Genomic DNA, 17,034 nt, shown 5'->3' on the forward strand with positions numbered 1-17,034 from the left:
TTTAAGTTGTTATAATTGAAAATTGATAAATTCCTGAAAAGATCATCAGAACCATCAACGTCTAGCGGGAGTAGTGGAATAAAAAAAAAACGTCTTTATGACGACATTTATTTAAAATTTGGGTTTACTGTGATTGACAGTAAACTGCAGTGCGTATTTTGCTTTGAAATTTTGTCAAGAGAAAACATGAAGCCATCGAAGTTGGTAGGCCACTTAAACACAAAACATTCTAATGAAAAAAATAAACCCGTGGAATTTTTTGAGCGAAAATTAAAAGCTCTTGAACGACAAAAAACTGTTATGGGACAAATGTCCAATCTGAATGAGAAAGCGTTGCTCGCTAGTTATCGAGTAGCTTTTCGTGTGGGGAAATCAGGGAAATCTCACGTTATTGCCGAAAATTTGATTTTACCAGCGGCTTTAGATATAGCAGAGATTATGTTTGGCAAGCAAGAGGTCGAAAAGCTTAAAAATATACCTTTCTCTGACAATACCATTCAACGCAAGATAAGCAATATGGCGACTGATGTTCGTGTTCGCAATTTGTAGCTTTTGTGCGTTTTGAATCCAATGAAATAATAATGGAAGAAATACTACTTTGCAAGACAATTCCCAAAAATACTATAGGTCAATGCTTGCATGACATATTCCTTGAAGCTACGCAAGATATACATATCGACTGGGCACAAAAATGCTTTGCTATTTGTAGTGACGGAGCAAAAGCCATGACTGGTGCGAAGAGTGGATTAATTGCAAAACTGAAAAAACAGATGCCAAACGCTTGTTAGATGCATTGCTTTCTCCATCGCCAAGCTCTTGCAGCTAAATCCTTACCGCAAGAATGCAGTCAAGTTCTTAATATTATTATTAACATTGAAAATTCTATTAAAGGAAAAGCGATGCAGACTCGATTGTTTCAAATCATTTGTGAAGATATGGGGACACTACACCGTAATTTGCTTTACCATACAGAAGATAGGTGGTTATCAAAAGGCAAAGTACTGACCAGAGTTATGGAACTTCGCGCTGAACTATTAGTATATTTACAGCAAGCCAAGTCACATTACTCTGAATTCATTTCTGACCCAGAATTTCTTTTAAAATTGGCTTTTCTTTCTGACTTATTTGAACATTTAAATAACTTGAATAAAAGTCTTTAAGGGCGTGATGAAAATGTCATTACAATAAAAGACAAACTCCATGGCTTTATAAAAAAAATTGAATTGTGGTCATCATCTATTAATCAAAACAACTTTGATTCATTTTCATCCACACAGTCTTTCATTGAAGAAGTCGGAAGCGAGATCAACATCAACTCTATATATATATATATATCTGGTATGAAAATGGTGTTACATAATTTGAAGAAAGAATTGTACTATTACTTCTCACTGCAAGAGATATCAGATAACACTGGGCAAAGATGGATCTTAAATCCGTTTTTAAATGCAGCTATAAACGGGGCAAATTTAGCAACTTAGCTCAAAGAGAATCTGCTGGAACTATCTGCCGATAGGATGTTACACTTGGAATTCAAGTCTGAAAATTTGGATACGTTTTGTTAAAAAGAAAAACAGAATACCCGGAGTTAACAACCGAGGCTTTGAAGTGTTTGATTCCATTTTCTACCCCGTACTTATGCGAGTTGGCATTTTCATCAATGGCGCGAATAAAATGTCAACTAAGAAATCGCTTAAATTTGGAAAACGATTTAATACTTAATGTGGCAAAAACGGATCCACGACGGGATGAATGAATTGAACAAACTCAAGCGCAACCTTCACATAAAAATGAACGAAGATAAGCAAGCACAGATGTAATTGTTTTCTATTTTAACACATTTTTAATATTTATTTTCTTTGTAATAACATGTTTTAAACTAGCATTTTGCTGACTTGTATGATTGATTATAGGGAAATTTTGTTAAATATAATAATTTTAATTCTTATCGACTTTTTATTTAAGTCTCACAAATTATATGTTGTATAAAAAAACGGAGGTTTTTTCGACCTCTCCCCTACAGAGGCTCCGCGACCCCCCAGGGGGTCGCGACCCACAGGTTGAAAAACAATGGTCTAGACTCTAAGTAAAAAATTAAATAAGTCCTTTTTTATTTAGGGAATTCGGGGTGAGTTGTATGTACTTTATTTAAACCGTTTGTCAAGGATTACTTTTGGATAGCATTTTTCACGCATTCCTTCACCCACCCTATAGCAACAGTATTTATGAAAAAAATGTATGAATTTCTCATGACATTAGAAATATTATGGAAATAGTCTTATACTCGTAAACACTATCATAATAATCACAATTCACACTTGCCAAACATAAAAGCCTTACTCTTATTTGGCAAAGTCAATCTGAATTGTTCTTATTTTTCCTTAGTTAGCCTTATTTTTCCTGAATCGTTCTGTGGGGAACCACAACAGACTACAAAGAAGGCAAAATAAAATATTGAAGTTAGTATATGACCTCTTTTATCGCACACCAACTTAAGAACTCTTAAACAATTAAATGCAACTTTTCCTTTCTAACTTGAATCTTAAAATTTATTCATAATAGATTAGCAATCAAGGTATTTGTAGAGAAACACGGACACCATACGAGAATATCAAAACAATATCACATACAACACTTTAAAACGAGACAAGGACAGTCGTGACTAATAAATCAGGGACTGAAACTATACAATTAACTACCAGACAAAACTAAACAAAAGACTCAGACAACCTTCCTAAAATATGTTTAAAATATTATCATTAAGAAAAGAGTTTGAATGAAAATATGGAAAATTAATTTTTTAAATGAATGTTTGATAATAATCCGTAAGGGTTTCTAAATAAATTTCCAACAAAAAAAGTAAGATAAAGCTGCTTCAGGAAAATATAAATACTTTTATTTTATTTTAGGACTGTATTGCATCAACAAAAGACGATCTCGTACTAATTTGACCAAAGAAAGCCACGAAGATAATGACGACAGAAGGTGTTATTACAGTGGCGTAAATAGATTACTAGAAAGCATGTTCTTTTCACTTGGAGCTGGTATGTATTATATTCAAAATGTAACCACCGATTTAATTATGTAAATCAAATAACATGTCCGGGCGGAAACAGAATACAGTTCGGCGTGGACAATTGAATCAGGTCCCCAGACGAGCGTTTTCATCTAGATGGATGCACTCGGGTAAAAATCCCGACAAAGTGAACCATGCTTGAGGTCCTGGGTTCGATTCCTGATGGCTTCAACGTAAAATATTAGTTTTAAAAGTGGTTTTGCATTGCAATATTTCATTTCTAATAACCTTACACTTACCTTAAAAATGATCGGGATTCATTGCAATTGCAGTATTAATGTAATGCCCTATGCACCACTGGGTGTGGAAACAGAAATTCTGATATTTTATAGCAATGATTTATTGAAGTATCAATTGCGTTTTTTTTATTACAGCGTGTGCGAAGCGACCAATTACATTTTTAATGGTCATTTCTTGGGTCATTATTGGTCTCTGTTTTGGAATTTTTTACCTTGAAGTTACTACAGACCCTGTTGAACTATGGTCTTCACCTACTTCGGAAGTAAGACAACAGAAAGACTATTTCGACTCAAGGTATACAAAAACTAAATCAAATCGTAATTTGAACTTTTGTGTATCAAAAAGTGTCACCACGTGGCACTGCATTAATCTGAAGTAATTTTTAATAATTATTTTATTTAAATTAATCAGTCCATATCTCTTAGAGCGTATTTCATTAAACTGTTCTGTAAAGTCAAAACATTTTTTTTATATTTATTTATAATCCATTTCCCAAAAAAATTACGTCTGAAACTCGTTTATTCATCGTAGCTGCTCCAAATTTAACTTATTTTGTCCCCATTTAGATATTTTTAATACAAAATTTTGTGACTTAAAAACAAGGTTTTGAAACACTGTAAAATGAAACCCTGTCAGTGTGTAATAAATTTATTTTCCTTTAATTATGTTCATGTTATTATTATACAAAAATTTTGAATCGATCAACTATATTATGAAAATCCCCTTTCTCCTCTTCTCCACTGTTTTTCACCATCGTTTGTTGCTCTTCTCTTTTGTCTTATATATTATATTATTTTTTCTCTTTACTGAGTAACATGTTCTCTCATTATGTCTTTAAAAAACTTTAACAGGATGTATGCACTATTTTTGTATTTCATATAAATGAGTAATAAGTTTTTTTCCCAAATAAATAAAAATAAAATATTAAAAACATGATCAGAACATAATAATCATATTAAAGTAACAATTTGTATAATCTACAACATTTTATGGCCGTAGATTTTTCTGGATTACGTGTAGTCTGCCCAATTAGGTACAACTTGTTTTAAGGTAGACATTTTTATATGCAGTTAATAAAGCATGAATACAAAATAATAATAAAGCATGAATACATACTCTTTATAATATTAAAAAATATGTTTGTTCTTTTTCAATTGAATCCGGGTCATGGTTTAACAATGTTCGGATAGTACATATACCTTTTAATTTAAAAAATTTGGGTCTCAACAACCTGAAATTTCTTTGCCCGAATTTAGAGTTTGTGGTAGGCCCCATGACCCATCTTCTTGTTTGACTGCTGGTAGTGTGAAAGTACACAAATTGCTTAAATATAAATACACGGTTTTCAGTGACACAACCAGGAACAACTCATGTCTGTGAACTTACATCGACTTGCTAGAAGTTCCGTGTGTATTCAGAGCACTTGTGATGCCTTCATAAGCATACAGGCACAAACATACACACACAAAAAAATGATGAATACTATATAAAAAAATTATAAATATATGTTTATTTATGTAATAAATAAAGTAATCAATTAGATTTCTTGTATTATTGTTAATTTATTTATTAGAATAGATACTGTTATTAAAAAATAAATCAATCGAAAACACAGCTAAACCGCGTAACCGGCATGTCACCAAATAGAGGATATACGACTATAAATATATTTTTTATTATTAATACGTATGTTTTATATTATGTTCATGTGTGCATTTATTTAATTATGTATTTTTTTATATATCGTCGGTTATACTGCAATCAATTTGTTTTTTAGCGGGGGTTCCTAAAAAGCGTTCTATTCATAATGTATATTACTTACAATTGTTATCAACCAAAAATACCGCTGAGTATCAGAATAACTTTCATTATTTAGAGTAAAAATAGCAATAATTCAAAACTAACGACTCTTAGTCCCGATAAAAAAAATATTTCAGTAAAACATTGTCGTCAAAAAAACAGGTTACGCGGTATTGCAGTATCACCAACGTTATGCATATTTGTAGGTTGGCGGGCTTATTGCCAAATTCTTACAACCAATCAATAAATAAAAAAGGTGTTATTTAAGTTAAAATAATATTTTAATTAGTGGATTTTTCATGTTTCAATTAATTACCAAACAACAGTCGCTTGCAATAAAATAGAAAGTGTTAATAAATAAATATGCGGATATTAATATTTACTTATAATACTCAAAATAATACATTTTTTCCACAGATTCGGTCCGTTTTATCGCACTGCGCAGATATTTATCCAAGCCGAAGGATTGCCAAGAGTGAGATGAATTATTTTGAAAAATTAAGTAGTTGTAATTCGGTGATGGGAATGCAAAATATTCAACTGTTTAATTTATATTTCAGGTTGACTATGTGACTGATAAAAACGAAACGATCACTTATGGCCCCGCGTTTAACAAGAAATTATTATTGGAAGTCATCAATTTGGAAAAACAAATTTTAGAGGTATGGTTGTTAAAACATTTCCGCGATATTAAAAAAACATTGAAAAAATTATAAATCAAAACTATTAGGCTTACTAAAAACATAAAAAAATGGATATCCCCTTTGAGAAGAGAATACTCTACAATGTTTTAAGAACATCCAAATGTTTGTGGATAATACAAGCTGAATTTCCTCCCTTGGGAATATTCCATTCCTGGAAGTATGAACATAAAACATTTATTTATAAGGTGGTTTACACTGCAATATTTTGCTGTACCTGGACTGGCGCCTGAAGCGTGAGACTGATTACCTTACTTCCTGTAACAGATGATCAAGATACGCTGCACTAATTGTACCGACGCAGTGCCTCATCGGGTGTTCTGGATTTCATAAATGATTAGGATATTCGCTGACAGGGAATTTTGAAAAATAGGTATTCGAACATCATTTTTTCGTCACTGTCTTGCAGATGCCTCCCCATTACTGTGTGAAAAAGACAACTGCATGTCAGACCTTTTGTTAGAACAGACAAAATCGACGTTTCGTTGTCCTATTTGCCGCACCTCAAAACTGAACCTATTTTTTTATTTTTTTAGACAGTATCAGAAAGAAATTTTCTATCCCTATATTTAAAATAATGACACTTAAATTATGTTAAAACGCCATTTTCGATTTCCTCAATGTTCGATTAGTCTAGCCGGGTTTTGACGTGAGCTTGACATTTTATTCAAAACCAAAATGCCTGATTGTGTCGTGAAAGCGTGTAAAAAACTTTCGGATAAACTTAAAAAAGATGGTGTAACCTTTCATTGGTAAGTAGATACCGAAGTTTATGTTTATGATAACATTCCAAAAACTCAAAATAAGTCTTTTTTTAAAATATAATCATTTTTGCAAATGTCAAACTTTGATATTCTTACCAACAGGGGTGCACTTCATGTTAGAATACGATTTTTAAAAATGTGCTAAATATCAGTTAATATTATTTTAACACTACCAAAAATCGTAGAATTATAATAATCAAACTGAAGCCGATAAAACTACCCATAAATCAGTAGTAATCAGTAGACGTCACTTAGTTCGCAAATGCCGATTTGAATTCAATTACGCCGTGATAAGTTGTTTTTAACTGTCAAAATACTGCTGGGATTAAAAGGGAATAGGGTGGGATCACATTTCATGTGTAAGTGGTGGATTTACAATAACGTTATTTTAGAATTTGATTATTTTACCGTCTTTCAGAGTGTTAAATAAAACAAGGTTGCACATTTTGTTGGTATTGCTAGGGTAGTCGAATTTCTTACCCGGCTTTCTATTAATAAGCCTAAGTATAATATTAAACTGTATTAATTTTACTAACATAGTTACTAAATTATTATATCACCCAGTCGCAGGCCCTACGGCATGGAATGCTCTCCAGGCAGAGGTCCGAAACTGTGAGAGTGAAGTGATGTTTCGGAAAAAACTTAAAACCCACTTGTTCTCTAAATCATTTGAATAAATTTTTAGCATGTGGTGAAAAAGTACATTATTTTTCTTAAATTAAAAAGTTAAAATTAAATTTATATCTTAATATAATCACTTTCTAAAGCGCCCTTGATATGACTAAAATGGCGCTTTATAAGTTATCCATAATTACTATTATTATTATAATTTAGAGAAATTGTGTTACAGACCAGTCAGTAAAATATTTTTTATGGTAAAACATAACACAAAATTGTTTTATATTTGTGTTCTGATATTATATTGTTCGCGGTTTAGCAACATAACGTGACCACTTTACGAATGCATGCAGGTCAGATGTCTTGCAAAGGGAAGGCATTTGGCAATTTTTGAACACAGTGCGATGTATGCAAACTTGATTGGGTTGCCCAAATGTGCGCCTCGTAACGAGCTTAGGTCATGTGCCAAGAAGCACCGCGTTATGCACTTGCAAAAAGTACCTGGTCAGCACCATGCGAAAGAACTGACAAAAGGGGACTCGCAAAGGTTTGCTTTCGGCCTAATAAAGCTCAGCCAAAATCAAGTGAGGGTTATCACTCGAGCCTTATAGGGCACTGCAGATTAAACAAACACGTTGCTAGAATGAACCTTTCCGAAACTTCTAGATGTAGGTTCTGCAGTGCAGATGAGGAAACACCTAAACACATTACATGTGAATGTAATGCTTTACATCATAAAAGGAGCCTTATCCTCGGGGTACCACTGGATAAACCTGAGGATATTAAAGTGCTCGCCTCCTACCTAATAGCCCGATACGGATCTGGGCTTGGAGGGGAAGATATATTGAAATATAAACTTTCGACTTCCAGACAGTAGCCAGGCCCTTTATAGACCTGGGCTTGAAAAAGGAGATTTAGCCAAAAAATAAACTCTCGCCTTCCACACAGTAGCCAGGTTCTTTATAGACCTGGGCTTAGTGGGCACAAACTATTAACGGAGATCCGTCACAATTGATCTTCACAAGTCGCAGTGACGTCAAGAGCTTGCATAGCACTGACACCCACCTCTAAAAATAAGAGTAAGAATAATGCAAACTTGATTCTACGCGCCTTCTGGTATGTTTTAATTCTATGTCAAAAATCCAGTAAAAAGCAATAAATGGGTAGAAATTAATAGAAATATAAGGAAAGAATTTGATTGCGATCTATAAAAAAATGATGTTGTTTGTGAACATTCAAACACAAACTTTTTACAAAAACAAAAAATAACATTCTTCCGATTTTTTAGTATACACATTCTCATCGAATGCAGTCCTGGTGATCGCTGAATAAGACATTTACGCTCCTAACTTTTTACTACGACGATTTTAAGAGCGATAAACAAACCCAGAGCACAGCCCATCATTTTGCGAAAAACCGCACGTGAATCGGTCCACTAGTTATTAACTCTATCGAGTACACAAATACAAACATTACTCTTTATAAATATAGAAGAAGAAAATATAAAAATGTTGTTAATTTTTTTTTTACGTACATTCACGTGAACAATTTATATTTAGAAGAACCACGCACATACCTCGTGAAATTGTTTTTTTGATTGATAATTATTATTTTATTTTCAAGTCCGTTAATAAAAGTAGTTGCATTACATTATCATCATTCTCTTTCCGCACCTCAAAGTGTATAGGGCACTGTACTGGTACACCAATAGCAGCGTATTAATATCGTTTTCGTTACATGAAGGTAAGATTTTTACGCTTCAGGTGTCAGTCCAAAGACTGTAAAATATTCTAGTGTAAAATAATATTTATAAATAAATATTTCATGTCAACCGTGATAGAAATCGGATCCGACACATGATAGGCAAACGCGTTGCCACTAAACAGCTGACCACTGAAGACCAGAAGGTCGATTAATGCGTGCTAGCTGTCCACATTATGCGACATGAGGGCCTCCTGCACGACATCATAGAGGGAATGGCTGAGGAGACAAATTATAGAGGGCGCCCCTGACGGGAATATTTGGAGCAAGTGTGCGAAGATTTAAACTCCGCCTCATATGTCGAGCTGAAGAGGGCTGCAGAGAAAAGAGACCAATGGAGGACGAGATGCAGGACTTTGCTGCAAGCCAAACCTCAGGATTGAGATTGCAAAGAAGAAGCTCTATATATATTTTTAAAGCACTGACATATTATAAGCACCATAAAGCACTGACTTCCATTTTTCCTTCTCTAAGGGGTTATTAATTATTAATATTTGATTCTTGATTATTCTGGAGTCCACTTTGGTAAATGATTTTTTTAATTTCAGATAGGGGTAGATAACGATGCTGGTTTGGAAAAAATCTGTTTCGCACCTCTAAGATCACCTTACACGGGACCTATAAGCAAATCTGAATGCACTGTGATGTCATTCTTTGGATATTTTGGGGATGACTTAAATAATTTTAACAACTCAGATTACTTGAAAATTATAAACAACTGTTTTGGGTAAATGCTGTTGCTTATTTTATTAAATGACCCATACAAAACAGGGAGGAAAAAAATACTTACGAACATGTTGAACTGTAAAAAAGTTTTCTGTTTACGGAACATTTAACAAAATGATTTTAATATATTATCTGGCCTGTGAACACTGAACCATTACTATATTATTATGTAAATAGCATCCTTTGTAACTTTAGTCAGATGGTCAGTACCTACTCAGTTCATCAGTTAGTTACTCAAGTAAGACATTTACGCAGTTACTTTCTCAATTTCTCAGTTTATTCAATATGTAATAAATACACCACCAACGAACAACATAATTTTCTTCTTTCACCTCAAACCGGGTAGGAGCTCTCATGTATCCACATGCATCAAATCCTACATTTATATTTCGAATACTGTCTTGGCGGCTTCCGTGGTGTAGTGGTTAAGATATTTGACTCACACACAGAAGGTTCCGGGTTTGAATCTCGGTGAGAACACAAAAATTAAAAGTGATATTTTTCAAGCCTGTGTATTTTGTGCAGTGATTCACCGTTGGTGTTGGGCCTCCTGACCTGTTGTGCAAATAAAAAAATACCTTTAATATTGTTAAATTTAGATGACCTTTTGATTGAGGTTCCAAGAACTAAATATATTGAGATAGTCCCACCACCAAAATAGTATATCCTCATTTCAAACATAATATCAATGGAAATATTATATTTGTTTTGGTATTTTTAGTTTTATAATTAATTTAGAGATCACGTAGAAGTTTTGGAATTGAGTCGGCGTGAAGAAAGGTAGTTTTACCAACAACAATGACTCCCTTACTTATAAACTCGGAATAAAGTTATACCAAGGTATAGTGGAAGAAATTTCTAATGATTAAATTTTAAATAATTTATTTACAGAAACCCCTATGGTCCAACTTGTCTCGCACCTTGGGGTGGAGGGGTGGAACCAAATTTAGCCTTTGGAGGAGGCTCTGGGCCAGTTAAAGATTTAGACACTGTTGTTTTAACGATCTTGCTTAAAAATTACTTGGACGAAGAAAGCCTTCAGCCAGCCATGGAATGGGAAGAAAAGTAAGAACGGCTGCCACAATATTTATTATTTTTTAAAATGTTTATTTCCAATTTAATTTCAAACATTAATATAACTACATCAACCGCAAATTTTTTTTTTTTTAAAGTGAAACGACATTGTAATTTTTAAAAATAAATAAATATCTTTTGGAAACTGAATATTTTGACAGTACTATACACAACCACTGTGCAATTTCAAGAATAGGTTATTTATGGCTGTATATTTATAATATCAAAAAACAATTTTTGTAAAAATGAAATAAATGGTAATGAAACAAAATTTGTTCCAACAGATAGAGAAAACATTTTTGACTAGGGTATATGGAAGTCTAGGCATTGACAGGGTTTATGGCTTAATTTGCCTCTTTACACACCGTGTAACATTCAACAAGTGCAATACATTAAGATCTAAGTAACTCTCTAGAGAGGAAATCCAGTCTGCAAACATTTGGACATGCTCAAAATATGGTTGAACTAGTAAAAGAAAAAGCATAAAAATTGGTAGTATAAAATTAGTCGGATGAATCTCACCCACGTGATAAAGGTTTCAGCTCTTTTACTTTACTAAAGTCAAAGAGTTGAGGAAATGTTGATGTTTAAACATAGGCCGAATGGCGAATGTTACACAGTGTGTAAAGTGGCCACTTAAACCAGCCAATGACAGGAACTAAGCCCTGTAAAAGTCTAGACTTCTATATTCCCTTCTAAAAAATGTGTTTCCATCTATGTTGCATCAAATTTAGATCTAAATAACTCCCTAGGGAGGAAATCCAGCAGGTCTGCAAATATTTGTACATACGCAAAACATTGTTGATAATAAAACTGTCAATTTGTATTCTTTAGCACGGGATTTCCCAGTGACGAATACATTATAAAAAATCATATGAAGTTCATAACTGCAAAATACCTTATAAACAAACATATTTTTTTTCGATTGTGTACAGGGACACTGTTAAAAAAATGGCTTTCTAAGAAATTTTGTTGAAATTTATAGTATGAAGAGCTAGATTTTCTCAGAATATTTGTAATCAATATGTTTTGTTTACTTTTTTTAGGTTTATTACATTTATGAAAAATTATGATGCAAAAAAAAGGCCAAGTTTTATGACAGTTTCATTCAATTCGGAGCGTTCGATCCAAGATGAGTTAGTTAGAGTATCTCAAGGGGAAATCGGTACGGCGGTTATCAGTTATGTGGTGATGTTCATATACATTGCCATTTCTCTCGGGAATATAAGATCGTTCAAGACGATTTTGGTAAATGAGTTCATCAGTTTGTCATAAAATGAGCATTTCAATTATTTTGATAAAATATGTTGTTTACTTACGATCATTTTCAGCTCGATAGTAAGATATCTCTTGGCGTTGTCGGAATCCTTATTGTTTTGTCGTCGGTTGGATGTTCATTGGGATTTTTTGGATACTTAGGTGTTCCAACTACTCTTTTAATTGTCGAAGTAAGTATTGAACATGAATTTCAGATTCACATTAGTAATGTTCAGCGCATTTGCCTACCGTGCAAGAGGTCTCGGGTTCGATTCCCGACATGTTTGATATGAAAAAATACCATATTATCTTTTACAGAATATTTTATTCTTTCTTTTTTATGTTACTATACAAAAATATTATAACTGTCCAGTATTTATTATAGGAGAAAAAATTCATTAACATTTTCTTGTATACCCACGAATAGGCCATGCCTTTGTGGGATTTTTTTGTTTGCTATTTTTCTTTTAACTTTTTTTTTTAAAACTCTGTTTTATTATTATGTTTATTGTAAAAAAACAAAAAAAATGAAAAAAAAAAAATAATATTTATTTAAAAGGGTCTTTTCGCACTAGAATATTTCATAGTCCCGGGACTGGTACCTGAAGCGTAAGGCTGATTACCTTACCTTCATGTGACAAAATTGATCGAGGTATGCTGCGATTGGTGTACCAATCCAGTGCCCTATGCACCATTAGGTGCAGGAAGGAAATGATGATGACGTAATATAGTAAAGGGTAAAATGAAAAAAATCGCTGCTTAAGTAACTCTTTTTCAAAAATTTTATATGCCCATAACATAGTTTTTTTTACTCACCCTGTTATTTATTTTCAGTTTTTAAACAATGTAATGTCAATATTTATAAACTAAGTGATGTTTTTTTTGTTTTTTGTTTAACATCTCGTGTAAAAATATGGCATATTGCGAGGAGATATCTCATATAAATAGTTTTTTTTTTTATTAATATTTTTAAAAATAAAAATTAGCCTTATATTATATAAATATTTAATTTTGAGGGCCATTTTTAACGAGTTGCAAATAACTCACTATTAGAAAATGGGAATCGAGTTGGGGTAGAGTAGGATCCGAACCACGGACCTTTGGTCCGTGAGTCCGAGACCCTAGACCACAACCCAATTCAACAAATTTAATTTGTTTATTTCTCTACTTTACTCAATCTTGCAGAGAATTCAATGAAATTAAAGACAGTTCTAAATTATACAAAGAGGCTCTAAGAGACCGTGCCTGCATAAAATATATCGAAATAATTACATAAATAAAAAAAAATGCGATTTTATTGTATGGTCGATGACTTTCTGACCTTAAAAAGCATAAAATAAATAAAATTACCCTTTAAAATGCGATTCTACTGAGAAATATTATTAAAAAATAGGTTGTGGTCCCGTGGCTAGTGTGGCGGACTCGCAAATCAAAGGTCCGCTGTTCGAACCGCATTCTACCGCAACTCAATTCCTATTTTCTAACAGTGAAACTCGTTAAAAATGACCGCCAAAATTAAAATATTTCGATAACTTATAAGGTCTTTAAATTTTTTTTAAATTTATTTCAAGGCAACGACGCAATCGTAAAAAAAAAATGTTTTCGTAATGATCAAACCAATATAACTTTATCGACATTTGTGATTTTAGGTTTTACCCTTTTTAGTGCTCGCCATTGGGGTTGATAATATTTTTATTATTGTGGCAGCATATAATGATATTTGTATCGCTCTACAAGATGGAGCCATTGAACTTGAAGACAAAAGCAAAGCGTATAGGAAAAAATACATATTTGGAAAAAGTCTCTCAAAAGCTGGACCTTCTATGGTCTTGACAACAACCTCTCAGTGCGTTTGTTTTGGAATAGGTAAAAATGAATAATTTCTTAATTAATTTTTATTTTATTCTGATGTTTTGGTGGCAATATTTAAATAAATTTATCAGTCAATAATGAAACAAAAGGCGATTATGGACTTTAAAAAAAAAACTCTCTGAAGTGCATAACTTTCTGGTAATTCTACACGACACACTTTAAAATATCACTAAACATTAACATTTTAGGTTCACTCTCCGGAATGCCGGCTGTAAATACTTTTGCCTTATACGCTACAGTAGCAATATTTTTAGATTTTGTTTTCCAAATAACGGCATTTGTGGCATTTTTATCGCTTGACAGTGATCGATTCCAGGTATGAAAAAAAATCAATTTATACGAAAATATTTAAGATTTAATTTATTCAGTTTTCAACATGTACGTGTTTACTTTGATTCAGTCTGGAAGATTCGATGTGTTGTGTTGTGTGAAACAGAAGCAATGTAGTGGACATGCCGATGAACCAACTTACAGTAAAGGGTTATTGTATAAATTAATCAAAAAATTCTACGCTCCAGCTCTATTTCACTGGTAAAAATAAACTCTTACATCTCAAAGTAACTTATTAGGTTATATTGAAAAGCTAGTATTTAAAAGACAATTCTGTTGAATTGAAATTGTTAATATATCTTGAAGACAAAAACAAAAGACACCAAATGCTATTAAATATTTGTACAAAACCACTTACCGACTTTTTCATGTCTACCGGTTTCGAGACGTGCCCGTCTCTTCGTCAGGATACCAATTAAACCACTATACACATTCACCATAGTTGTTGCACAAAAATATAAAACCAACACGACATGCATTTCAGTAAGCACATGCACTGATTAGGACAAACATGCACTGATTAGATTACGAAAATATTTTATATTGTATGAGAAATAGTTAAAATAAAGGAGAGGGGCTGAAAGCAGGGGCTTGAGTTTAATAGGTTTAGGGTGACCATTACAATGGAACATCGTATAATGGGCTGTATTGAAAGGTTATCAGATTATTTATTGAAAAAACATTATTTTTCTATTATTTGTTTGTAATATTTAAACTCCTGTATTTTTATTAAAGTCATGATTAAAATTGATTCGCGAATTCGGAGAAACTGTTATTTTGAAGACACCTCATATGTTCATTAAAAGTTATTTATGTTCTTTCAACGTAAACAGAAAGACAAGAATTGGATTTTTATTGGTAAACACCTGATTACTAAACTATTTTTTTATTTATTATTGAGAAATATTTTTCCAATATTGTTATTCGTATAAAAAACAGGTTTGATATTATTTGGTAAAAATTTGGATACATTTCTGGAAATAGTATTTACGTAAAGAATTCTTCTCTGGTTATTATCCTTTTAATTTTTTTTTTCAATAATCAAACAACCTTTCAATACAGCCCGTTATACGATGTTTCATTGTTATGGTCCCCCTAAACCTATTAAACTCAAGCTCCTCCTTCCATACCCTCCTTTTAAAAACTATTTCTCACACAAATGTCCCCGGCTACCGCACCCGTCACACGTCGAGCTCTCTATTTCATGTGCCAGCAGTTCGTACGAACTATGTCCAGAACTCTCCACTTGTACGCTTTGCTCTTGAATATAATTTGTACTTTCCCTTTATTGATCCATTTGATTGTAAAAAAATAACATTTAAAATGCGCGTCTTAAAACATACTTTTTTTGTCTTATACTTAGTTTCAATTTCAATTATTTTATTTTATTTTATTTTATTTTATTTTATTTTATTTTATTTTATTTTATTTTATTTTATTTTATTTTATTTTATTTTATTTTATTTTATTTTATTTTATTTTATTTTATTTTATTTTATTTTATTTTATTTTATTTTATTTTATTTTATTTTATTTTATTTTATTTTATTTTATTTTATTTTATTTTATTTTATTTTATTTTATTTTATTTTATTTTATTTTATCTGTAATTCTTAATATTTTATATATATTTATATTTTCGACACTTGACACTTGTGCAATATTTACACACATGTCCACCCTCATTCCAATATAACACCCACTCACCCACCCTCTCACTCACTTACACTCAAACAAACACACTAGTTTGTATTGTACATGTATTTTATGTATTTCTGTGGATATCTGTCATTGGTTTTATTCTCTGTATATTTTATTTGTTATATTTTTATTACATGTATTACTGTTGATATCCCCAATAAAAAAAATTAAATAAAAAAAACATAAAATATTTCCATTATCTAAGCAGTGCATGTTTGTCCTAAACAGTGCATATGCTTATTGAAATGCATGTCGCGTTGGTTTTATATATTTGTGCAACAAAAGGGTGAAGGTGTATAGTTGGTTTTGCATGTTGGTTTGATTGGTTTCCTGACGATGAGACGGGTACGTCTCGAAACCGGTAGACATAGAAAAGTCGGTAAATAAATATATACGAATATTTAATAACATTTAGTTAAATGTTTGACTACAAAGTTAATGCTTTAAATATGTATAATACAAATGATACCTTTGGTTACCTTTAACCTTCAGTTTTTAAGATTTACTCGTATTTTAATATAAAAACGCAATTTGCTACAGCATACATTTATCAGCAATAGTTACTAGAAATCGTTATATATACTCGTTTTTCAAATCTCGCCTTCAAAGTATCTCAGACTATGCGAATTTATTATGCCCGTAGCAATGTATGTTAATACAACGTCTGTATTTTTAGGGCTGTGAAACCGATTTTGGCATTGATGTTTCTATTTTGGTTATGCTTAAGTATTAGCGTAATACCAAGCATTGAAATTGGCTTGGAACAGGAGATCGCTATGCCATATGATTCCTTCGTCAGGAAGTATTTGTTGAATGTTGGAAGCTTGCTGCAGGTGGGTCCTCCGGTGTACTGGGTAGTCACTGAGGGTCTGAACTACTCCGATACATCGCATCAAGATCTTCTCTGTGGAGGAGTCTTCTGTAATAATGATTCTATGATCACTCTGCTATACAGTGCTTCTAAATATTCGAACAGGTGAGAAACAAAATGTTTTTAAATTCCAGATGGTCCATTTCATTGCCATAATTTATATTCAATTACCTTTTTTATCCCTAACCTCCGATGCAGCCCTTAGACATTGTTTAGATTTCGCTCTATCTTATTATTTTATTA

General features: G+C 32.3%; 1 protein-coding gene across 1 annotated transcript in view; it reads left to right on the forward strand.

The window, feature by feature from the left end:
* Positions 1 to 17,034, forward strand: part of LOC148277337 (NPC intracellular cholesterol transporter 1 homolog 1b-like) — a 50,984-nt gene that overhangs the window by 16,806 nt on the left and 17,144 nt on the right. Inside the window, exons 6-17 of the mRNA XM_088233004.1 lie at positions 2,910 to 3,044; positions 3,451 to 3,610; positions 5,534 to 5,591; positions 5,677 to 5,778; positions 9,509 to 9,687; positions 10,578 to 10,751; positions 11,807 to 12,008; positions 12,092 to 12,208; positions 13,667 to 13,883; positions 14,078 to 14,205; positions 14,290 to 14,420; positions 16,597 to 16,896. Of these exons, the coding sequence (XP_088089130.1) occupies positions 2,910 to 3,044; positions 3,451 to 3,610; positions 5,534 to 5,591; positions 5,677 to 5,778; positions 9,509 to 9,687; positions 10,578 to 10,751; positions 11,807 to 12,008; positions 12,092 to 12,208; positions 13,667 to 13,883; positions 14,078 to 14,205; positions 14,290 to 14,420; positions 16,597 to 16,896 (1,903 nt within the window). The remainder of the gene's footprint in view (positions 1 to 2,909; positions 3,045 to 3,450; positions 3,611 to 5,533; positions 5,592 to 5,676; positions 5,779 to 9,508; positions 9,688 to 10,577; positions 10,752 to 11,806; positions 12,009 to 12,091; positions 12,209 to 13,666; positions 13,884 to 14,077; positions 14,206 to 14,289; positions 14,421 to 16,596; positions 16,897 to 17,034) is intronic.

Source organism: Micrasema longulum, unplaced genomic scaffold (assembly GCF_059751315.1).
Source record: "Micrasema longulum isolate JH-2025_06_02 unplaced genomic scaffold, ASM5975131v1 h1tg001048l, whole genome shotgun sequence".
NCBI classification, from domain to species: Eukaryota; Metazoa; Arthropoda; class Insecta; order Trichoptera; family Brachycentridae; genus Micrasema; species Micrasema longulum.